Here is a 24,865-nt window from a genome sequence, read left to right on the forward strand (position 1 = left end):
ACTGTGCGGGGGAGAAGAACTGGCGGAGACGGTACAGAACGCCCAGCCTCGAGAAAGCTGATTTAGTAGATGAGATATGAAGTTTCCAGTTGAGATTTTTAGTTAAGGATAGACCGAGGATGTTTAGTGTTGAAGAAGTTGATAGCTGAGTGTTGTCAAAGAATAGGGGATAGTTGTTTGGAAGATTGTGTCGAGTGGATAGGTGGAGAAACTGTGTTTTTGAGGCGGTGAAGGACACCAGGTTCCTCTTGCCCCAATCGGAAATAAGAGTAAGGTCTGCGGCTAAGCGTTCTGTTGCCTCCAGCCTTGAATCGTTAGTTCCTGTAGGGTGGGTCTTCTATTAAAAGAAGTACTTCATTGGTAGTTATTTCAAGGTTTGGCAATGCATGGATGTGATTTACAGTAATAGTATTGTCTTAACTGGTGTTGGTGGTGGTGGCGGTACGACTACTATATAATTATATTTTATAGTAATAAATACTGAGAAAAATATTTGTTTAACAAGTTTGCAAAACTAAATCACTAATTCGCCGTCACAATTAGGGGTCCAATTCCACTTCTGATCGCCTTCCTGTTGCTTATATATATGAAGAAAGATTTTAGATTATTTTCAAAGTTTGCTGCAATGTTTTCTTCATATCTACGCTTTGCCTGACATACTAATCTTTAAACTCGCCGCCTGGCTTCATGGTAAAGTCTTATGTTTTCGTGCGTGTTTTGTTCTTTATTTAACCTGTAAGACAATTTTCTCTCCTTAACTGAACGTTTACTTTCGCTATTAAACCAAGGTGGGCTTTTATTAGTGTTACTTCGCTTCTCGCACAATGGGACAAATGTGTTCTGCTGAGTGAGTAAATGATTTTTAAAGCTTAGCCAGGCTTCCACTACGTTGCCATCATCTGATAGTTTTATTTCCGTTAGTTTTTGTCGGATTTCTACGAAATTTGCTCTTTTGAAATTGGGTACCTTTACTTTATTTTCAGTCACTGATGTTTGAGCTCCAATGTCGACGCGCATTAATCTATGATCGCAAGAACCGAGGTATTCTCCTACCGTGACATTACTGACTAGGTTATCTTGGGTCGCTATAACAAGGTCGAATATGTTATTTTGTTGAGTTGCTTGAGTAAACATTTGGCTTATGTAACTTTCTTCTAAAAAATCAATAATTCTATGTGACTCGCCTTCTGTACCTGACAGTGTCGCCCAGTCGATATGGGGGAGGTTAAAGTCTCCTAATATCAGTGAGTCGCTGTTATTAAGTGACTGCCTTAAAACATTGTACATTTCAACATCGAGAGAGAGAGAGAGAGAGAGAGAGAGAGAGAGAGACTAAACCTAGCCTTCCGGTTCAAAGTCATGAACGAATTAAAAATGCAGACACGTTTCTGAAATTGAATCCGTGGAAGTGATGGCGGGAGTGTGCGTGCCGGGGGGCGAGGGTGGCGGGGAGGGACAACTCTATGCCTATATAATGACAGGCTGAGAGCTGGATGACACCATTCCTCTTCCGGGGGTCGTTAGGAGAAGATGGGCCGTCCCATGTACTGGCTGGCATTTGCCTTCTGCACCTCGCTCTTGCGTCCTCGAAGGTAAGTGTTTTATATATGTATGTAGATGTATATATATATATATATATATATATATATATATACATATACATACATATATATATATATATATATATATATATATATATATATATATATATATATATATATATATATATATATATATATATATATGTAACGTATACACAGTGAGTACGTAGGAGAAACCCCACCGAAACAGGCGTATGCCACTCTCGATGAGTTATTTACGGGAATCGAGGAGGGTGCTGCAACCCACCAAAGACTCTTCCTGTCTCCTCTCTTTCGGTTACCCAGTTGTCTCATCAACACCAGAGATTAGTTCAGCATGTTCTCTAAAAACAAATCCTGTTACTATCCACTTAACACTACATACATGAAGCAACGCATACCATTTCTTCACTTTTTTTCAAAATTTATGATTGCTTCACTAGAAAATGCCTCAGAGCTCCCGTTTAGAGGGGGGGAGGCACAAATGCCTCCGAGAGGACTCCCCTTTTGGCTTTCGATCTGAGAGGCGTCTTGATAGCACTTCTTTTATATATATATATATATATATATATATATATATATATATATATATATATATATATATATATATATATATATATATATATATATATATATATATATATCAACTTCTGCAACATTCGCAGTCTTCGTTCCAATTTTCATTCTGTGGAGCATCATCTCTCCTCTTGTAAACCTCACCTTCTCTTCCTCACCGAAACACAGGTCTCGGCGGCTACTGACAGTAATCTCTACTCTGTTAATACTATCTCTATCCCAAATTTCAATCCGAGACTGGATGTTGTGTCTACGTACGCAACGACATCACATGCTCTCGTGATGACCTAGACTTCATAATTTTCCATCATCTGGGCGGGAATTCACAAACATACCCACTAACTACGAACTAACATAACTACGCACTATTGATTTAGCGCCCGACGTTAGCGTCAGATTCACAAAGCAAACTTTAGATGGTAGTTAGAGGCGCGCTAAGTCAGCGAGGCCGCTGATTGGTTGATGACGTCATTGGCCTTGCAGCGAATCACAAGCATGTTCACAAAACCGTCAGCCAATCGTAGGGAGGCCCCTCCAGCTGCTGGTTCAAAAGAACCCGTTCTCTTTTCCCATTTTCTTTCTTTTAAGGCAAACTGTACTAAATCATAATCTAGGAACTATTATTTCGTTGTTTGCTGCACATTTACGTCAAGGTAACTCTGCTGTTCGATGTCTTGTTATCTAAGAACATGCTTAAGGGGAAGAAAAAAAAGATAAGGAGGAGATTGAGGCAGGAAGAGAGCAAATTAAAAATAATGTAGCACATATATATACCGAGGCAGACAATGACGGAAGGAAGGAACGAGGAAAAGTTAAGACTGTCTTGCCATATCTGCAGCCCAACTCATGGGCTGTCACCCGACAAAGGTCCATGGTCCCACGGAGGGACAAATGTAGAGATGGATGGATGATCGAATGGATGAGGAGGTAGGAAGATGAAGGAGGAGGGAGGTCTGGCAATCCCCCGGCCGGGTGTTGCCATACCGCCCACACTTATGATGTACCTCTCAAAGTGTGTATATCTCATCATTTTATAAAGAAATGGGCTTCCTCTACTCGCAAAGTTATATTTCAAGGTGAAAAACGCGATTTATAAGCATTTATACATAAATATAATGATACTGTTAGCGTTTACTACACCCCCGAGGCAGCAGTTATTTAGCGTCACACAGAGCGCGGTAAGGGATTGTGAATCCGCGCGCTAACCCGTGACGTCATCGATTAGTTGGTAGTTATTACAGCGCGAGCTTTGTGTATCGCAATGTTTTCAAAACTACGCACTTAGGGCCCAAAACTACGCACTAAGCCTTAGTGAATCTAGGCCCTGGCTAAGACTTCATTGTCACTATTACTAAATAAATTTGTGCGGTTTATTTCTCAATGATAGAGAGGTAGCTCACAAAAGGTACCAGAGCCTTCAAACTAATGCTAATTATGAACTTTACATTTCTGCCCGAAATCGTGCCAAATCTATTCTCCGACTAACCAAAAATTCTTTCATTAATAGAAAATGTCAAAACCTTGCTTTCTCTAACTCTTCCCGTGACTTCTGGCATCTAGCCAAAAACATCTCCTCCAACTTCACTTCTTCATCTTTCCCTCCACTCCTCAGTCCTGACGGCAACACTGCCGTCTCATCTATCTCTAAGGCTGAACTCTTCTCTCAAACTTTTTCTAAAAACTCCACTCTGGACGATTCTGGGCATATTCCTCCTACTCATCCCCCCTCTGACTCCTTTATGCCTGTTATAAAGATTCTTCAAAATGATGTTTTCTATGCCCTCTCTGGCCTCAATCCTCAGAAGGCTTATGGACCTGATGGAGTGCCTCCTATTGTCCTTAAAAACTGTTCCTCCGTGCTGTCACCCTGCCTGGTCAAACTCTTTCGCCTCTGCCTGTCAACATCTACCTTTCCTTCTTGCTGGAAGTATGCCTTCATACAGCCTGTACCTAAGAAGGGTGACCGCTCCAATCCCTCAAACTACCGTCCTATTGCTTTACCTTCTTGTCTATCTAAAGCTTTTGAATCAATCCTTAACCGGAAGATTCAAAAGCACCTTTCCACTTCTGACCTTCTCTCTGATCGCCAGTATGGGTTCCGCAAGGGGCGTTCTACTGGTGATCTCCTAGCCTTCTTAACTGACTCTTGGTCATCCTCTCTTAGCCGTTTCGGTGAAACTTTTGCTATTGCGCTGGACATATCAAAAGCTTTTGATAGGGTCTGGCACAAATCTTTGCTTTCTAAACTACCCTCCTACGGTTTCTATCCTTCTCTCTGTACCTTTATCTCCAGTTTCCTTTCTGACCGTTCTATTTCTGCCGTGGTAGACGGTCACTGTTCTTCCCCTAAATCTATTAACAGTGGTGTCCCACAGGGTTCTGTCCTATCTCCCACTCTTTTTCTGTTGTTCATTGATGATCTTCTTTCCAAAACGAACTGTCCTATCCATTCCTACGCCGATGATTCCACTCTGCATTATTCAACTTCTTTTAATAGAAGACCCACCCTTCAGGAACTTAACGACTCAAGGCTGGAGGCTGCAGAACGCTTAGCCTCAGACCTTACTGTTATTTCCGATTGGGGCAAGAAGAACCTGGTGTCCTTCAACGCCTCAAAAACAGTTTCTCCACCTATCCACTCTTCACAATATTCCTAACAACTATCCTCTATTCTTTGACAACACCCAGCTATCACCCTCCTCAACACTAAACATCCTCGGTCTATCCTTAACTCAAAATCTCAACTGGAAACTTCATATCTCATCTCTTACTAAATCAGCTTCCTCGAGGCTGGGCGTTCTGTACCGTCTCCGCCAGTTCTTCTCCCTGCACAGTTGCTGTCCATATACAGGGCCTTGTCCGCCCTCGTATGGAGTATGCATCTCATGTGTGGGGGCTCCACCACACAGCTCTTCTGGACAGAGTGGAGGCAAAGGCTCTTCGTCTCATCAGCTCTCCTCCTCATACTGATAGTCTTCTACCTCTTAAATTCCGCCGCAATGTTGCCTCTCTTTCTATCTTCTATCGATATTTCCACGCTGACTGCTCTTCTGAACTTGCTAACTGCATGCCTCCCCCCCTCCCGCGGCCCCGCTGCACTCGACTTTCTACTCATGCTCATCCCTATACTGTCCAAACCCCTTATGCAAGAGTTAACCAGCATCTTCACTCTTTCATCCCTCACGCTGGTAAACTCTGGAACAATCTTCCTTCATCTGTATTTCCTCCTGCCTACGACTTGAACTCTTTCAAGAGGAGGGTATCAGGACACCTCTCCTCCCGAAATTAACCTCTGATTTGGACACTCCTTTAACCTCTGTTCGGGAGCAGTGAGTAGCGGGCCTTTTTTTCTTTTTTTTTCTTTGCGCCCTTGAGCTGTCTCCTTAGCTGTAAAAAAAAAAAAAAAAAAATTAACTGTATCAAATATGTGAAATTCTTTGACCACTTCAACTCTAAAGTGGAACACATTTTACTCTGTCTCCCTTCGTTGAAATCTCCGTCCTTCCTTTGTCTGTATATCCTCCTACCTATGAACTGACCTTTTTCAAGAAGAGTGTATCAAGACACCTCTCCACCCGAAATTGACCTCTCTTTTGGCTACTCTTTACTTTTATAATATGTGGGAGCGGCGAGTAGCGGGCTTTTTTTGTACTCTTTTTGTTGCCCTTGAGCCGTGTCCTTTGATGTATAAAACAAACAAACAAATAAGTGTAGGATAATTCTGGGGGGAAAAGAGTATTGAGTTTAAATATTTAAGGACACTTTTATATACGCATGTAGGTATGGAAGGTGAGGTGAGGGAAAGAGCTGGGAAGGGCAGATAGGTAGTAGTGTGTTGGGGAGAGTTATGAGAGGAAACAGTATGAGCAAGGGGGTACACAAGTGAATAGGTTACAGTATTATCCTGCCAACTCTGTCATATGGATCAGAGACATGGAATGCAGCACAACAATCAAGAATACGTGCAGTGGACATGAGTTATACAAGAGGTGCATGTAGTGGGTCAAGATGGGATGGAGAAAGTAATGAAAGTGTATGAAGGAAAAGAGAGAGGGAGGGACGGGTACCTAGGAAAGACGCGTAATGTACGTGTATGTAAATATAATATATAATAAATATAAATATAATATAATATAATTTAATTTAATCAGCCATGGGGGTGCGTAACAGCAGGAGAGGTATTAAAGGGTACACTAGGCGAAAAAGTTTGGGTGAGAGAGAGAGAGAGAGAGAGAGAGAGAGAGAGAGAGAGAGAGAGAGAGAGAGAGAGAGAGAGAGAGAGAGAGAGAGAGAGAGAGAGAGAGAGAGAGAGAGAGAGAGAGAGAGAGAGAGAGAGAGAGAGAGAGAGAGAGAGAGAGAGAGATTCACTGCCTCTTTCTTTCCAACAGGACGAGGAGCGTGCGGCGACTCCAATCATTCTTGACGTAAGTACAGAATCAATATTTTTACTTTTGTTAAGTACTGCTTTTATTACTTGGGACTTCAGGTCTCCTGGGCCAAGACCAAGGTACAGGTGTTTGGAGGCTTGCTACATGAAGCAGTACACTTTGTTCATGCGTGTGGCGAGGACACTGAGATCGCGGAAAAGCTCACATATCTTGGTGGAGTAGTTCAGAACAACGGTGAGTCTCGCCAGGAAGTCTTGCGGCTGATCGGCCTGGCCCACGGTGTTATGGACTCGCTCAGCAGGAGTGTATGGCGCTGACGACACCTGTATACATAGAAGGACAAAGCTCCCAATCTTCCAGTCCTTTGTGCTCCCTGTCATTTCCTAAGGCTGTGAGACATGAATTGTAGAGTGGTCGAGTGGGTGAAGCGTGGTGCGCTGAGACGGTTTGGACACGTGATGAGCATGGAGGAGAATGAATTTGTGAAGAGAGTTTATGAGGGAAGGATTGAGGGAAGAGGTGTCAGGGAGAGACCACCTGTGAAGTGGATCAATAGGGTGAGCGAGCACTGGAGCAAGATTAGGAAGTAGCAGGATGGAGTGTGCCGAGAGGGAGTGCCAGAACAGGGAGACACTTCTGCCGCGGCCACCCCCTGGAGGGAACAGGGCGTCAGAGATACAGATAGAACAGATAGACGATATGAAATTATTAATGAAATTGTGTTAGAGGGAACAAAACGCTGCTGACAATAGGGAAATGCAGTAGTGGACGTGGCGCTGCTGTCAGTTCTGGTGCAGATGTCCTGGACATCTTACGTTTTTATTTTATTTTTATTTTTTTTACGTCTCCGCCTATAGCGCCGGTAGGCTTGTTTGAGGGGCCTGGATGGTATTCGGCCCCAGCCCGTTGTGGCGCAGGCAAGTGTTTATGTGGCGCCATCGTGCTTGGCTCATGCTGCCCCCCGGAGCTCATCAAGGACCCTAACCTTTAGAGAGAGAATCTAGAGTCCGTGTTGATAGGTGGTCTTCTGGACAGCATGTGGGTACCTTTAGGCCACTCGACGGTGGCTGAAAAATCCAAGCTTGTGGCACCGGACGAGGCACGAACCCTCGTCGTCCTGGACGCGGTGCCATCACGCTAACCACTCAGCCGTCGCCTTCCCGAACATTACTGACTAGATTACCTTGAGTTGCTCTAACAAGGTATTATGTGTTATTTAGTCGAGTTGGTTCAGTAACCATGTGACTTATAATATAGGTATTTATCCTAAAAAAAATCAAGCATTCTGTGTGTGTGTGTGTGTGTGTGTGTGTGTGTGTGTGTGTGTGTGTGTGTGTGTGTGTGTGTGTGTGTGTGTGTGAGAGAGATAGAGATTTACATAGATTTACATGGAAAATCAGACCACACAGACCCCATGGTCCAGACTTGGTGGTCTGTCCTTAAACCTAAGTGATTTTACATTAATCAGAAGACTCCAAAACGTTGCATTTCTACTCTAGTTGATATTAAGTTGAAGGAAGTGACGGTCGAGCTTATTTTTGAAGGAGTCAATCGTGTTACACTGGACCACTGACGGTGGAAGCTTATTCCATTCTCGCACTACAACGTTGGTGAAGAAAAATTTGGTGCAGTCTGAATTTACTTGTCTACATCTGAGTTTTACGCCATTGTTCCTCGTGCGCAAAGTGTCATCGATCATAAACAATGTTGATCTGTCTACATTCGTGAAACCATTAAGTATTTTAAAACATTCGATCAGTTTTCCTCGGAGGCGACGTTTCTCAAGAGAGAACATGTTGAGGGTAGAAAGCCTTTCTTCGTAGGATTTGTTGCGCAAGGAAGGGATCATTTTCGTTGCCCGACGCTGAACACCTTCTAATTTAGCAATATCCTTTGCATGGTGGGGAGACCAAAACTGTACCGCATATTCCAAGTGGGGTCTGACTAAACTGTTGTAGAGCGGGAGTATTACATCTTTATTCTTGAATACAAAGTTTCTTTTAATGAAGCCCAACATTCTGTTCGCTTTATTTGCTGCATCGATGCATTGCTGTGAGAATTTGAGGTTTGACGCGATTTTGACCCCCAAGTCTTTGACGCATTGAACGCTTTTGAGTTTAACGCCGCGCATTTCGTATTCGAACTTCTTATTCCTCGTTCCAACTTGAAGGACCTGGCACTTGTCTACGTTAAAGGGCATCTCCCATCTATCCGACCAAGCTGAAATTTTGTGCAAATCCTCTTGGAGGCTTTGCCTGTCTTCGTCAGTGAGAACCGAGTTACCAATCTTTGTGTCGTCTGCAAATTTACTAATGCGGTTATTGAGTCCAACATCCACGTCGTTGATGTAAATAATGAAGAGCACTGGGCCAAGGACCGAGGAGGAGAGAGAGAGAGAGAGAGAGAGAGAGAGAGAGAGAGAGAGAGAGAGAGAGAGAGAGAGAGAGAGAGAGAGAGAGAGAGAGAGAGAGAGAGAGAGAGAATTATATGGGAAAGTAAATAGCCAGAGGTGCTTTGGAAGTGTCTGAGAGAGAGGGAGAGAGAGAGAGAAGGGGGGGAGGGGGTCTTTATTAGGCGTCTAGAGTGTGTATGTGTGTATGTGTGTGTTTGGGTGTAGTGAGAAGTGTAGCAAGTGTAGTGAAGTGTGTGTGTGTGTGTGTGTGTGTGTGTGTGTGTGTGTGAGAGAGAGAGAGAGAGAGAGAGAGAGAGAGAGAGAGAGAGAGAGAGAGAGAGAGAGAGAGAGAGAGAGAGAGAGAGAGAGAGAGATACACTGCCACTTTCTTTCCAACAGGACGAGGAGCGTGCGGCGACTCCAATCATTCTTGACGTAAGTACAGAATCAATATTTTCACTTTTGTCAAGTACTGCTTTTATTACTTGGGACTTCAGGTCTCCTGGGCCAAGACCAAGGTACAGGTGTTTGGAGGCTTGCTACATGAAGCAGTACAGTCTGTTCATGCGTGTGGCGAGGACACTGAGATCGCGGAAAAGCTCACATATCTTGGTAGAGTAGCTCAGAACAACGGTGAGTCTCGCCAGAAAGTTTTATGGCGGATTGGCCTGGCCCACGGTGTTATGGACTCGCTCAGCGCGAGTGTCTGGCGTTGACGACACCTGTATACATAGAAGGACAAAGCTCCCAATCTTCCAGTCCTTTGTGCTCCCTGTCATTTCCTAAGGCTGTGAGACATGAATTGTAGAGTGGTCGAGTGGGTGAAGCGTGGTGCGCTGAGACGGTTTGGACACGTGATGAGCATGGAGGAGAATGAATTTGTGAAGAGAGTTTATGAGGGAAGGATTGAGGGAAGAGGTGTCAGGGAGAGACCACCTGTGAAGTGGATCAATAGGGTGAGCGAGCACTGGAGCAAGATTAGGAAGTAGCAGGATGGAGTGTGCCGAGAGGGAGTGCCAGAACAGGGAGACACTTCTGCCGCGGCCACCCCCTGGAGGGAACAGGGCGTCGGAGATACAGATAGAACAGATAGACGATATGAAATTATTAATGAAATTGTGTTAGAGGGAACAAAACGCTCCTGACAATAGGGAAATGCAATAGTGGACGTGGCGCTGCTGTCAGTTCTGGTGCAGATGTCCTGGACGTAATAATAATAATAATAATAAACGGCTTATTGCATGAAGTACCCGGCAGCCCTAGAGCTGAAAATATACATCAGTGGAAGATGAAATGAAATGAATGAGACAAATGAACAAAGTAGCATGATTGAAAATAAAAAGGAAAATAGAAATAACAATAATAGCAATAATCATAGTAAAGATAATAATAATAATCATGATAATAATAATGATAATAATAATAGTAATCATAATCCTAATAATATTCATAATAATAATAATGATGATGGCATCTTGTCCTTACATCTGTAATATGTGGCAACATTAAAAACATGCAGCGCGCTGAGCGTGTCATCAGTACTTTTCAGTAAGTGGTTCTACCTGTGTCTCCGTGGTTATGTTCCCTTGTGTGTGCGGGGGAAGGGGGGCATGCATGCGCTCTTGCCTGCTTTTATTGCCTATTTACATACCTTTGCATACATAGAATCTAGAGTCCGTGTTGATAGGTGGTCTTCTGGACAGCATGTGGGTACCTTTAGGCCACTCGACGGTGGCTGAAAAATCCCAGCTTGTGGCACCGGACGTTGGCACGAACCCTCGTCGTCCTGGACGCGGCGCCGTCACGCTAACCACTCAGCCGCCGCCATCCCGGACTTTACTGACTAGATTACCTTGAGTTGCTCTAACAAGGTGTTATGTGTTATTTAGTCGAGTTGGTTCAGTAAACATGTGACTTAGGTATTTATCCTCGAAAATATCAAGCATTCTGTGTGTGTGTGTGTGTGTGTGTGTGTGTGTGAGAGAGAGAGAGAGAGAGAGAGAGAGAGAGAGAGAGAGAGAGAGAGAGAGAGAGAGAGAGAGAGAGAGAGAGAGAGAGAGAGAGAGAGAGAGAGAGAGAGAGAGAGAGAGAGAGAGATACACTGCCTCTTTCTTTCCAACAGGACGAGGAGCGTGCGGCGACTCCAATCATTCTTGACGTAAGTACAGAATCAATATTTTCACTTTTGTTAAGTACTGCTTTTATTACTTGGGACTTCAGGTCTCCTGGGCCAAGACCAAGGTACAGGTGTTTGGAGGCTTGCTACATGAAGCAGTACAGTCTGTTCATGCGTGTGGGGAGGACACTGAGATCGCGGAAAAGTTCACGGGTCGTCGCCAAGAACACCTATTTGACAAGGCTTTTATGACCCTGGTGGTAGTTTGACCCTTCTTCTGTACCCTGAGCCTAAAAACACTCATTAGAACCTGATTGATATCCCCCTTTGACCTTTAGAAATAGCTGATGTGAGAAGGGAAAGTGTCTTGTAATACCAGCTCACATATCTTGGTAGAGTAGTTCAGAACAACGGTGAGTCTCGCCAGGAAGTCTTGCGGCTGATCGGCCTGGCCCACGGTGTTATGGACTCGCTCAGCAGGAGTGTCTGGCGTTGCTGATACTTGTGTAGAAGGATAAAGCTCCCGATCTTCCAGTCCCTTGTGCTCCCTGTCTTTCTCTAAGGCTGTGAGACATGGACACTGAACAGTAACTTGAAAAGGCGGATAGATACCTTCAGTAATAAGTGAATCGCTGGAATAGCTTTGTGTCCAACCGGCGACTGCTCCGTGACACTGATTCGACATATATTAGCCGCATAGTCCGTCAACGCCAACTCCAGCTATACAGGCATGTGGCACGCTGCCCAGAAACCGACCTGCTCATCGGGTTGTTTTTATAAGAGACAACCCTGAGTGGAGGAGGTCAAGGGGACGTCCAGAGTTCATGGCTTGAGCAAATCGACAGATCTTTCCAGGAGGTGCTTCGAATGGAAAGGCGGCCTGCAGGAGACTTGAACGGAGGGACCCCGGGACTTGGCGTCGTAGGGAACGCGCCCCCAGGCGTATGCCACCATTTGTTGATTGAACGATCTGTTACTGCGGCAAGGGCTGCCTCTGCTACTTTACTACTACGAACTCTTGTTCCTTTGACTGCTACATCGACAACGTTTTTCCTTTTTTTCTCTATGGTTCTGTTCTTTATTGCTCCTGTTTCTTGGTTTGGCCTGATGGTCGGCTCCAGCCCATTATGGCGCAGGCGAGTGTTTATAGTGGCGCCATCATGCACGGGAGCTTAGGTTCAATGGAGCTGCCTTGTACAGGCCTACCGGCCTCTTACAGACTCCTACGTTCTTATGTTCTTATGTACTACTACTGATACTACTATTGCTGCTGCTACTACTACTACTACTACTACTACTACTACTACTACTACTACTACTACTGCTACTACTACTACTACTACTACTACTTTTTCTTCTACTACATAAATGATACCTCCACCCATGTTTATTTTCCCGACACATAATCATGGAGGGCTCCATAGCTTGGAGGTCATTAGCCCCAACTCTGTTCGCTAATGACTGTGGCATCCAACCATATCACTAATACTACCTGACACTAAATCACCTATCATCTATTACGTCTAGATCCCCCTTTCCTTCCCTACTCAAGTCACTCCCGACCCACCCTAATGTCACTCTCCACCACTGTGGCTTCATGGTCCATATTGGAGATGTTGGTGGCTTTTCGGCCAGATTGTCTGGTGCCCCTGAGACATAGGATGGCCGACCTGAGCAGGGAGAACGAAAGGCGACACCTCATCCAGGCGACAACGTGGCTCCTTGGCTGATGCTTCTTTTCTGAGATTAGTTCCGCGAGGCGTGCGTAGAAGCATTGGGCCCTGGGACCCATCTCGCCGGATGTGGTGAAGACGAGGGGGGTGAAGCTGCCTTGATCCACATGTTGGATTCTTTCACCGTATGCCCTTGTCTTCTCCTGCTCGTTCCTGTGGTGGGCGGCTTGCAGGGGCAGCTCACGGTGACAGGCAGCCATCGGGTCGAATATGCGGATGTCCATGAACGCCCGCTGTCCGCGCACCCAGAATCCGCGGGCACTTACATCAACCCGTGCCTCCTGTGAGGTATTGGCTGTCCTGTACCGAAGGTGTTCGCCGTCCAGGGGAAGCAGTGCCGGCTCGGTAGTGACGTCTTGGCATACCTCCCCGAGCATGCTGGCTGTCAGATCCCTCACTTCATCGTGTCGAATACAGACGAAGCCTCCTTTTTTACATGTCATGGTGTGGGTGACATCATTTGGTGATCCACATGCACAGAGATCAGGCAGTCCCTCAATCGGCCAGCCATATCTCAGAGCAATGGCGTCGACAAATTCTTGTTTGTTGAGGCTAAAGCCTTTTGCTCTGACTGGTAATGACGTTAGCCAGTTAGAGGCGCCTGCCTCCTGTGGACAGGTGGTGTGTACTACTACTACTACTACTACTGCTACTACTACTACTACTACTACTACTACTGTTACTACTACTACTACTACTACTACTACTACTACTACCTCCATCTATTAGAGTTGCGTTGTGAGCGGTATATTCTCTCATATCCTTTCACAAAGCAATTCATTGGCCCCACCCCGCCAATGACTGTGGCCGACAACCATCTTTATTTAATATTACAAACCTTACTAAACATATTACTTTTAAGCTAACAGAACTTGTGGTTGATACGACTATCAACCACCGTCGCCTCAAAGTCCAGGTCGGCAATGCGGGTGGTTTTGGGTGCAGGTGACCTGGTTCCTCTCAGGCAGACCAAGGCTGACCTCAGGAGGGAGAAGGACAGCCTGCATCTCATCCAGGCGACCACACTGCTTCTTGGCTGCTGATTCTTATCCGCCAGTGTTTCGGCGAGTCTACTACTGCAACTGCTACTACTACTACTGCTACTACTACTACTACTACTACTACTGCTTTTACTGCTGCTATTACTACAACTACTGCTACTACCACTACTACTACTACTACTACTACTACTTAGGTAGAAGCTGGTCTGTATTTGAGTCTGGATGAGCAAAGCAGCATCCTCAACCTTCCTGAGCTGTTTTTCTCTCTTTTTTTTTTTCTTCCCAAATTCCTGTTTATGTCTCTTGCTTTGGGTAGCCAGGTAAAACATCCTCTCAGCGGTCCAGCGTCCGTGCTCTACGGCTAGCACTCAGTCCAGTCCCTGATTTGGGAGGAGCCTGCACCCCCTCCTCCTAAAATGTCCCTTTGGTCCTAAAAAAAACGGCGTCAGCCTCGACCCCAATCCCGTATTGCTGGGGCCCGACCGTGCGGCACATTTGGCGAGCCTGCCGTCAATGGCAGGTGGAGGGCAAAGCCTATAGGACCCTTGCATCTTGAAGGAGGAAGGATCCCTTAACTCCTCTCCTTGTTTTCGGAGTGTCTGGGTAGGCGCAGAAGCGGCGCCCGACCGCAGAACCGGCCCCTGGATCAACCTGCAGTTGGACATAGTGGAACTCTGTGGACGAGGAGGCCTGGCAGAGCTGGATGGCTTTGTAATGGAGTAAGTGTTGGTCCAAATCGCTCTGGTGCCAGGAACAGCAACAGTTCTCGCCTCCTGCATTTTGTAAGGTCTAGAATGTTGAGCATTGCAGGTTCTTAGGACCAGAGACCAGAACTGCAGAGCTGGACTTGATATAGGAATGCCGGAAGGGAAAGATTGACCACATTCCTCCAAATGCCCTTTGGTGGATCCTCCAGTCCTTTATATTTTACAGCATATTAAGCAGCTTAAAGGAAATAATAATTGAGAAAAAAATTCCACTAATCACTGCCCCTATAAAAAGAAGAGTTCAGGAGAGTGGTCAAAAGAAAGGTCAATTTCGGAAGAAGAGGTGTCGAAATACTCGCCTTTTAAAAGCGGTCAAGTCGTAAGCAGGAGGAAATATAGAAGGAAGGCTATTCCAGAGTTAACCAGTGTAAGGGATAAAAGACTAAAGATCCTGGTTAACTCTTGCATAAGGGATTTGGGCAGTATAGGGATGAGCTTGAGTAGAAAGTCGAGTGGAGCGGGGCCGCTGGAGGGGGAAGGCATGCAGTTTTCAAGTTCATAAGAACAGCCAGCATGAATTTATCGATAGAAGACAGAAAGAGATGCAACACTGCGGCGGAATTTAAGAGATAGAAAACTGTCAGTAGGAGAAAAATGGGGAGTTGATGAGACGAACAGCCTTAGACTCCACTCTGTCCAAGAGAGCTGTGTGAGTGGAGCTCCCCACACAGGAGATGCATACTTTATATGAGGGCGGACAAGGCCCCTGTACATGGATAGCATGTAAGGGGGCAAAAAGATCTGGCGTCGAGGAAGCTGATCTAGTAAGAGAAGATATAATAATAATAATAATAATAATAATAATAATAATAATAATAATAATAATATACGGTTTATTTAGGGAGAAGCAGCTCGAGAGCTGAAAATATACATATTATATATGGATATCATTAAAACTACAAACTTAAAAGTAACTTAGGAGTAAAGAGTCTATGTGTTCAGGATTTTCACTATTGTGGGTATTGCACTGTTCTTATACCTGTCAGTACGCGCACGTATGGGGAGCAGCTTGTTGTGGTGTCGGACATTGAGGCGGGGAGGGGGAGCTACCGAGGGGAGCAGGTTCCTGTGTCGTGGGTGGTGGAGGAGTTTGGTGGCAAACTGCTGGAGGAGGTGTTGGTGGCGGGCCTGAAGGGTGGTGAGCTGCAGGGCGGGGAGGGCCTCCTGATGAGGATTTGAGACATGCAGGTTTTTCCGAAGTGCTGAGTTCTTTGTAATTTATCATATGCTTGCCGTTGCAACACAAGCTTTATATAAGTTCAAGAGGAATTGCCTTCTGACAATTTTTTTTTTTACATCTTCGCCTGTGGCGCCAGTAGGCTTGTTTTTGGAGAGGCCTGATGGTATGGCCCAGCCCGTTGTGGCGCAGGGCAGTGTTTATAGTGGCGCCATCTTGCATTGGCTCATGCTGCCCTCCCGGAGCTCATCTTTAATCCTAGAATCTAGAGTCCGGGTTGATAGGTGGTCTTCTGGACAGCATGTGGGTAGTTTTAAGCCACTCGGCGGCGGCTGAAAAATCCCAGCTTGGTGGCACCGGGCGGGGATAACTCGCGTCGTCCCGAACGCGGCGCCGTCACGCTATCCATTCAGCCACCGCCTCCCCATAAATATCTCCAACAATTTTACTTCATCTTTCACACCTCTCCTTAGTCCGATGGCAGCACGGCTGTTCCATCCTTCTAAAACTGAACTATTCTTTCAAACCTTGTCTAAAAAATCACTCTTGACGATTCAGGGCATATTCCCCTTACTAATCCCCCCTCGTCTCATCAACTCCCCTCCTCCTACTGACAGTTTTCTATCTACCGTTATCGTTGATGAGGTATCAGGCCCCGCTCCACCGCCAGCGCAGCGCTCCGCAGGGCATCAACAATTATGATGTTAGCCTCTATACTAATCCTCGATATGCACTTATTCACAACGTTGTAGTGAGTGAGTGAGTCTTAATTGCTTTCACAGATAGCCTACTGATATCATTTTAATAAACTTGACATCATTACAGTCACTTGGCCATATTTTGGGTCGCACCAATCACAATATCTTTCCTTCTTACAGTATCACAAATATCCATTACTTCATTTTCCATTTATCTGATATTTTCTTTATAGTATCACAATCTAATGTCCAGAGATTATTTCCAACTCACTGAACATTTAACACTCAATTTATCTTTGATTCTCAAACACCAATCAATAGCCATGATCGGTTATGTTACGAATTCTCTCAATTTCAGTCTGAAGGACTACACAGCACTGGTCATTCGCCGAGTGCTTGATTTCAGGCTTCTTGTACTTCATATAATTTATGCATTCTTTTCAGCCATGGAGCACTCCCCTGATTTATGATCCCCGGCACATTTGAAACATTTTGGGGCTTCTCCATTGTTCTAGGCAGTACAGTTGGCCTCAAGATGGCCGTATCCTTGACAATGATAACATATGATTGCATGGTATCTATCTCTCACAGTGTACACTTCTCATTCTAGTTTTATCTTGTCATGATAGTTGTGGATCAGCTTATTGAAAATCTTCTCAATTTTCCACTCAATTCCTGGAATCGAGTGTAGGAACTCATTCGTGTTTAACAATGTCTCAACTATCTTATCCCCGGTCTCCTCCTTATGCACATTGCAGATCATGGGCCTTAATTTCCCCACACTTTTTGTGCTAACTTACTCTACATTTTCTAATTTCTGAGCTACTTCATTCCTTATACTCTCATCATCAAAGTTCATAACAATGTTACCTCCATTCGTGAATCTTGAATCAGCTATCTGAATGCCTTGTAATGCCTGGGAAACTTCATTTTTTTGTCTCAGTAACCTCTTTATCTTGATCAGAGGCCTTCACGACAAGGAGATGCTTCTTCCTCCTCCGTTTTGCTACATCAGCCCAGCTGGCGCCAGCCGACTTTGTCTTGTCAGCACAAAACACATCCGCCACCTCGCCCAGCTTCTCTTTCACACTGAGTGCCCGAGTTTCAACTTCATTTTTCACAACTAATATTTCTTTAGATAATTCTTGACTAAACTGATCAAATTTTTCCACAATGTTGGTTGGTAAAGATGCCTTGTGTAAGCATGGCGAACACACCCAGTTAATTTTGGGTATACGTAATATCCTGCTTGACCCCTGTCAGATGAGCACACTTCTCATGACACCACTTAGGGCACAAACAGCATGCCATCCACTTATTGCATGAATAGTCTTCAAAGACGCAATACATGTCTCTCAGAGTCCTGCTCCTGCTGCTCGCCATTGTCGAATATCAGCAGTTTCAGGAGCGCACAAACAGAACGTTCAACCACTGTCACTCACTACCTCACGTAAAAATTAATCTCTTAAATTCCGCTGCAGCGTTGCCTCTCTTTCTATCTTCTATCGATATTTGTATGCTGACTGTTCTTATGAACTTTCTATGCTTGTTATTAAAATTCTTAAGAATGATGTTTTCTACTCCCTCTCTGGCTACAACCCTGAGAAGGTTTATGGACCTGATGGAGTGCCTCCTATTGTCCTTTAAACTGTGCTTCCGTGCTGACACCCTGCCTGGTCCAACCTTTTCGTCGCCTTTCAAAATCTACCTTTCCTTCCTGCTGGAAGTACGCCTACATACAGCCTGTGCCTAAGAAGGGTGACCGTTCCAATCCCTCAAATTACCGTCGTATAGTTTTGATTTCCTGCCTCTCCTCGGCAACTGAAACAATCCCTAACAGAAAAGTTCTCAAGCATCAATCAACCTTTGATCTCGTTTCTGATTACCAGTGTGGGTTCGGCAAGGTTCGGTCTACGAACTGGTGATCTTTGCTTTCCTAAGTGACTTTGGGTCATCCTGTCTCAGCAATTTCAGTGAAACTGTTGCTATTGCCTTAGATATCTCGAAAGCCTTTGTCAGACCCTGGCATAAATCTTTGCTTTCTAAACTACCCTCCTACAGATTCTATCCGTCTCTCTGTACTTTTTCTCTAGTTTCCTTTAAGACGGTCATTGTTCTTCCCCTAAACCTATCAACAGTGCTGTTTCACAGGGCTCTGTTCTATCTCCCACTTATTCATTTGTTCATTAATGATCTCTTTAAAACAAATTGTTCGATATTCAACCTTCCGGCAAAGACTACTCTGCATCTTTTTTTATATGTTTTGGCCTATGGCGCCGGTGGTGTGGCCTGATGGTCGACCCCAGCTTGATGTGGAGTAATCAAGTGTTTACAGTGGTACCATCCTGCTTGTCTCACGCTGCCCCTCGGAGGTCATCTTTGAGCCTCCCTTTAGAGAGATAATCTAGAGTCCGGGTTCATAGGTAGTCCTCAGGACAGCATGTGGGTAGTCTTAGGCTACTCGGCGATGGCTGAAAACTCCCATGCAGCTGTGGCGGCGAACAGGACTTGAACCAGCTTCCTCGTGGACGCCGCGCCTTCACGCTGACGGTTAAGCACTCTGCCACCCCTCCCTGACTACTCAACCCCAATTACCCAATATTTTTAACAGAAGACAATTTAAACAGGTATTGCCGACCTTTAGGCTGCAGAACGCTTAACTGAGACCTTGGTATCATATTTGAGCAGGGTAGAGATAACTTGGTGTCCTTTAATGTCTCGAAAACTCAATTTCTCCACCTCTAAATTCGACAATGTTCCAAACACCTATCCCCTATTATCCGATATATCTCAGCTGACATTTTGTTTTACATTGAACCCTTTCGGTCAATCCTCAACTCGCTGTCTTAACTGAAAATTGCTCGTCTCTTACTAAATCAACTTCAACGAGGTTAGGCGTTCTGTATCGTCTCCACCAGTTGTTTTCCCATCCCAGATGCTGTCCATTTACTAAGACTTATTCCTTCCTCTTATGGAGTATATATCTCATGTGTGTGTGTGTGTGTGTGTGTGTGTGTGTGTGTGTGTGTGTGTAATTAACCGCATAATTTTAGAGAGAGAGAGAGAGAGAGAGAGAGAGAGAGAGAGAGAGAGAGAGAGAGAGAGAGAGAGAGAGAGAGAGAGAGAGAGAGAGAGAGAGAGAGAGAGAGAGAAATACACTGCCTCTTTCTTTCCAACAGGACGAGGAGCGCGCGGCGACTCCAATCATTCTTGACGTAAGTACAGAATCAATATTTTCACTTTTGTTAAGTGCTGCTTTTATTACTTGGGACTTCAGGACTCCTGGGCCAAGACCAAGGTACAGGTGTTTGGAGGCTTGCTACATGAAGCAGTACAGTCTGTTCATGCGTGTGGCGAGGACACTGAGATCGCGGAAAAGTTCACATATCTTGGTGGAGTAGTTCAGAACAACGGTGAGTCTCGCCAAAAAGTTTTATGGCTGCTTGGCCTGGCCCACGGTGTTATGGACTCGCTCAGCGCGAGTGTCTGGCGTTGTCGACACCTGTGTAGAAGGACTAAGATCCGGATCTTTGTGCTTCCTGTCTTTCTCTAAGGCATGAACACTGAACAGTAACTTGAACAGGCGGTCTTTGGTAATAAGTGTGTCGCTGGAATGACTGTGTCAAACCAGCGACTACTCCGTGAGATCTATATGACATATATTGTCCGCATAGTCCGTTAATTTGAATACCGGTGATACCAGTTCGGAAAACTCAGGTACCGGCAGTACCAGTACCGGTACCTGTTGGTGGCGCCAGTTTCGAGTATCACTTCAGTACCAGTACACTTAGTGCCGCCAGTACCGGTACTTAGATAATCGGCAGTATCCTAACAACGTATGCCTCGATTTGGAAAAGAAGATGAAGTTTACAAAATAAATGATGCTCAACAAAATGTAAATCCGTGTGGACTGCGAACGTTAAAAAAAATGGATACAATAACGACAGGATCCATCAAGACACCTCTTTTGGTCGTCACCTGAAGTGGGATCCAATTAAGACACTTCTCATCCCTGCCTAAGGTCGGAAGCTCTAGGCAGTGTTAAGAACTTGTATAATGTAATGCATCTTGTAACCTTTTAAAGGACATGACAACAGTAAATGAAAGAAAAGATGTTAAGAGTATGCACAGCTACTCCTTGGTGATATATGAGACAGAAAGAGGACACAGAGTGTGAGGACACAAATGACTTCTTCAGGAAACACCCCCCCTCGGACCTTGCTGTGTATCAATCAGTCATTAGCACACCCGAGGTGCGCGTCGCACCCCGGGTGTGGAAAACTTCCGAGAAAGATGGAATGAGTGTCGAGTTTTTGCAAATAAAAGCTGGAGAATGGTACAAAAACATCGATTTTTTTTCTCATAAAATCATCATAAAAGAATCCATAAGACTGGGACATGCAGGCACCAATATACACAGAAAAGGCAACGTTAGGAGAAATCGCCCTACCTGCGGAGGCCGTCACCTTGGCCCTTGTGCCAGTACTGGGGGGGGGTCCCATTATCTCGGGCCAGTATGACATCCAGGTAAACCCGGTGGTAGCTGCGGGGATCACGTCTCTTAAAGGTCCCTCTAAACGAGAAAAATGAGAAAAAATCATCACTCACGCAAACCATTTCATAATATATATCAACGCATTTGTGATCGGTTTATGCATCATCTATTTTTTGGGGTTTATATTATGGCAAAAATTTGGCCCATCGCTGGTACACGGTAAAGCCACAAATTTGGGCCGTCGCTGCTACACGGTTAACCACAATTTACCTTCCCAGGTACCCAATTATTGGGCTCGAAAAGGAGAATAAACAGCTTGGCGGGTTGTGCGCCGACTGCCCAGTCAATTTGAAACCAGGTACGCGGATTCATGGGGAGGCGGTGGCTGAGTCGACAGAGTGACGGCGCCGCGTTCAGGAGAACGCGAGTTCAATCCCCGCTCGGTGCCACCAAGCTGGGATTTTTCAGCCGCCGCCGAGTGGCTTAAAACTACCCACATGCTGTCCAGAAGACCACCTATCAACCCGGACTCTAGATTCTAGGATTAAAGATGAGCTCCTGGATGGCAGCATGAGCCAATTTAAGATGGCGCCACTATAAACACTCGCCTGCGCCAGAACGGGCTGGGTCGACCATCAGGGCCCACCGGGAAGAGGCCTATCGGCGCAATAGGCCGCGACGTAGAAAAAAAAAATAAGCGTGCTAACCCCTAGGGCCTAGACCGTCGAAGCGCTTTGAAAGTAAGGAAAGATCTAACATAAGAAATAACCGTCCTATCAGCTTACTCTTAGTTATATATCATTTATATACGAATCACAAACAGCACAAAGGGGGGGGGGAGGTGGTGGCTGAGTGGTTAGAGTGTCGGTCCCGCATTCGCCGCGTCCTCGATGATGTCGCTTCGAATCCGCCGCGTCCTCGATGATGTCGCTTCGAATCCGCCGCTACCACCTGGGATCTTCCAGTCACCGCCGAGTGGCCTAAGACTACCCACATGCTGTCCTGAAGACCACCCATCAACCCTGACTCTAGAGGAACTGTTCAAGGGAAATAATAGGGGCTTTGTGGTGCAGTGGTTAGCACACTCAGCTCACAACGGAGAGAGCCCGGGTTCAATTCCCGGGCGGAGTGGAAAAAATTGGGCGGCTTTTCTGATACCCTATGCCCCTGTCCACCCAGCAGTGAATGGGTACCAGGTATTAATCGGGGGTTGTGTCCCGTCTTCTAGGATCTGTTCCCTTCTCCTATAATTCCTTCCCCTTCTGTCTCTCTCCGGCATATGACAACAGATGTTGCGCCGACTAAACCAAACTTTACAACTTTCAAGGGAAATAAAAAATGAGCTCCGGGGTCAGCATGAACCAAGATCAGTTGACGCTACTATGAACACTTGCCTGCGTCCATGGGCTGGGGCCGACCACCAGACCCCTCAAGAAAGCCTACCGGCGCTATAGACCAAGATGTAAAAAAAAAAAATAATAATAATAATCAGACAAATCAAATTCCTACTGTCGCGGAGAAGCCTCAGGCCCTGCAGTGGGTTATCCACCAGGGATCACTCTAAGCAGCAGATAAGGCAAAGGAGAAACCTAATGTGCACATAATTATAACCTTTGTGTGGCACTGGATAACCTCACCTACTTATTCCTCTGAACTCCACTTACAGGTGCAGTGGTTAACGTGCTAAGCTATGAATCTGCGGACCCGGGTAAATACCCCAGCCCGGACAGAACGCGTTCAACCCACCCAGCTGTTGGGGGCTTCGTGGTGCAGTGGTTAGCACACTCGGCTCACAACCGAGAGAGCCCGGGTTCGATTCCCGGGCGGAGTGGAAAAATTTGGGCGGCTTTTCCGATACCCTACGCCCCTGTCCACCCAGCAGTGAATGGGTACCAGGTATTAATTGGGGGTTGTGTCCCGTCTCCTGGGATCTATTCCCTTCTCCTATAATTCCTTCCCCCTCCTGTCTCTCTCCGGCATATGACCACAGATGTTGCGCCGACTAAACGAAACTTTCCAACTTTCTCCACCCAGCTGTTCATCCTTCTTTTCGGGATGATCGAGAAATGATTACCTGGGCACACCTGGTGAACATAAACTGTGGCAATACCGGGCTTCATACTGGCCCGTGTCCCCGGTAATGAGTTCTTCCTACCTAAGTCTATATATACCAAGTCAAGTCACTCTGCTTCAAAACTGCGACCGGTACGCGCAGGAGGCGGTTTTGGGGCGGAGCAGCGGGATGACGTCACTTGGAGCCAAAAAAAAAATACCCGCCAGTTCAGTGGTGACTAAGTTGGGGCCGTATGTGCACTCTGGATGTGCATTCTCGCCTTCTTTCACAGCGCGTTCAGGCAAGCCACTGACGAAAAAATATGTTTTTATTGTGCTATTGCGTGACTGTAATTTCAATGCCTACAAACGGCGGTGTGGGGTGTGAAGGAGGGCATGTTGAAGTGATTGATTTAAATTAGTCCGCCTTTCCTCGTTTTCTCTAAATCCCTGTTTCTACATTCTCTATAATTCTCTTATAGTTTGGCTCCAAGCAGTGTCACGCATAAACCACGCCTCGGCCGTGTCTCCTCCCACAAACCTGCGTATGACTTGACTTGGTGTATATAGACTTAGCTTCCCACCACAGGCTCAAAGGAAGCGATGGAGTTGAGCACCGCAGCCACGCTCAGCTATAGTGGATGCACCCAGCTTTAACTTCACCTTTATATTGCACTAATGTAAATATATTTTTTCTCTCTATAGGGGAGTGATGACAAAGGCCACGAGGGACCGGACGACAAAGCAGAAATGAGAGATCTGGTGAGTCTGAATAAAATTACAATGAATACGTAAGCACTCCGCAATACATAGTTTCATCACTCTTGTCTTCCTGTCAGCTATTCCGAATATTCTTTTATTCTTTCCTCTGTTTTTTTCATTAAGACACGAGACTTCATGGAAACCAATCCTAGTGTTGTTAACGGCCACCAAGTCTTTGAAGGAGACATGGTCTTGACGGAGAGCCAGTGGCGAGCGGTCAGGGAGAGGAAGGCCATTGCAGACCTCTCAGCGCGCTGGCCTCAACAGGGCGGCTTCCCCACCGTGCCCTACTACCTCGACACTACCGACTGTATGTAAAAACTATGTTTCCATTCACAAGCAGACAAAGACGAGCGTACAGGATGGTCGGTATTACAAGACACTTTCGCTTCTCACATCATCTATTTCTAAAGGCCAAAGAGTGGGTCAGTCGGGTTCTAATGAGTGTTTCTTGAGGTTCACGATACAGAAGAAGGGTCAAACTACCACCAGGGTCATAAAACTACTCCTGGAAATGCCCACAACTCTTACGAAAGCCTTGTCAAATATGTGTTTTTGGGAGGCGAAATGTCTTGTAATACGACCCTTATAAGAGTATTTGGCCTACTATCGAGATGTGTTAACATACTCAAAAGAACCTGAATTATAAATCTCGATTGTATACGATAGTTCAGTAACACGGCCAGTCTCTTTCTTCATACCATAAAAAAATGTTTGTTTTCGGTTTTCACCTCGGACTCAGCCGTCACCGTGGCTGCCATAAATGCAGCGATTGCTCACTGGGAGCAAAACACCTGCATCAGATTCCAGCTCACGTCCAACCTCGCTCAACGGCACGTCAGGTTTTTTGAAGGGTCTGGATGCTGGTCGTATGTCGGCATGCTGGCCCAGAATGGACAAGACATTTCTATTGGAAGTGGCTGCAAAGAAGTAAGTATACTATGGTAATATTATGTCGTAACACAATAAATTATATAGTTACTATACTGCCCTTCCCAATACCGCTCACTCTACACTGGTTCTGCTCCCATGACATACTCTGTTCCCTCAACATTTAAAACTTATGCCACTTGGTTTAACTGTCTTTCCATGCCTCTACTGATTCCTTGCATTAAACCTTCCCATGAA

The 24,865-nt window shown here is 45.6% G+C and overlaps 1 protein-coding gene across 1 annotated transcript in view; it reads left to right on the forward strand.

Moving 5' to 3' along the window:
• Positions 1-1,576: 1,576 nt before the first annotated feature.
• The window catches only part of LOC126994328 (protein SpAN-like), a 31,947-nt gene continuing 8,658 nt past the window's right edge, over positions 1,577-24,865 (forward strand). Inside the window, exons 1-8 of the mRNA XM_050853658.1 lie at positions 1,577-1,592; positions 6,545-6,580; positions 9,336-9,371; positions 11,059-11,094; positions 19,608-19,643; positions 23,681-23,737; positions 23,861-24,047; positions 24,480-24,667. Of these exons, the coding sequence (XP_050709615.1) occupies positions 23,726-23,737; positions 23,861-24,047; positions 24,480-24,667 (387 nt within the window). The 5' untranslated portion in view covers positions 1,577-1,592; positions 6,545-6,580; positions 9,336-9,371; ... (1 more) ...; positions 19,608-19,643; positions 23,681-23,725. The remainder of the gene's footprint in view (positions 1,593-6,544; positions 6,581-9,335; positions 9,372-11,058; positions 11,095-19,607; positions 19,644-23,680; positions 23,738-23,860; positions 24,048-24,479; positions 24,668-24,865) is intronic.

This window comes from Eriocheir sinensis, unplaced genomic scaffold (assembly GCF_024679095.1).
Source record: "Eriocheir sinensis breed Jianghai 21 unplaced genomic scaffold, ASM2467909v1 Scaffold775, whole genome shotgun sequence".
NCBI classification, from domain to species: domain Eukaryota; kingdom Metazoa; phylum Arthropoda; class Malacostraca; order Decapoda; family Varunidae; genus Eriocheir; species Eriocheir sinensis.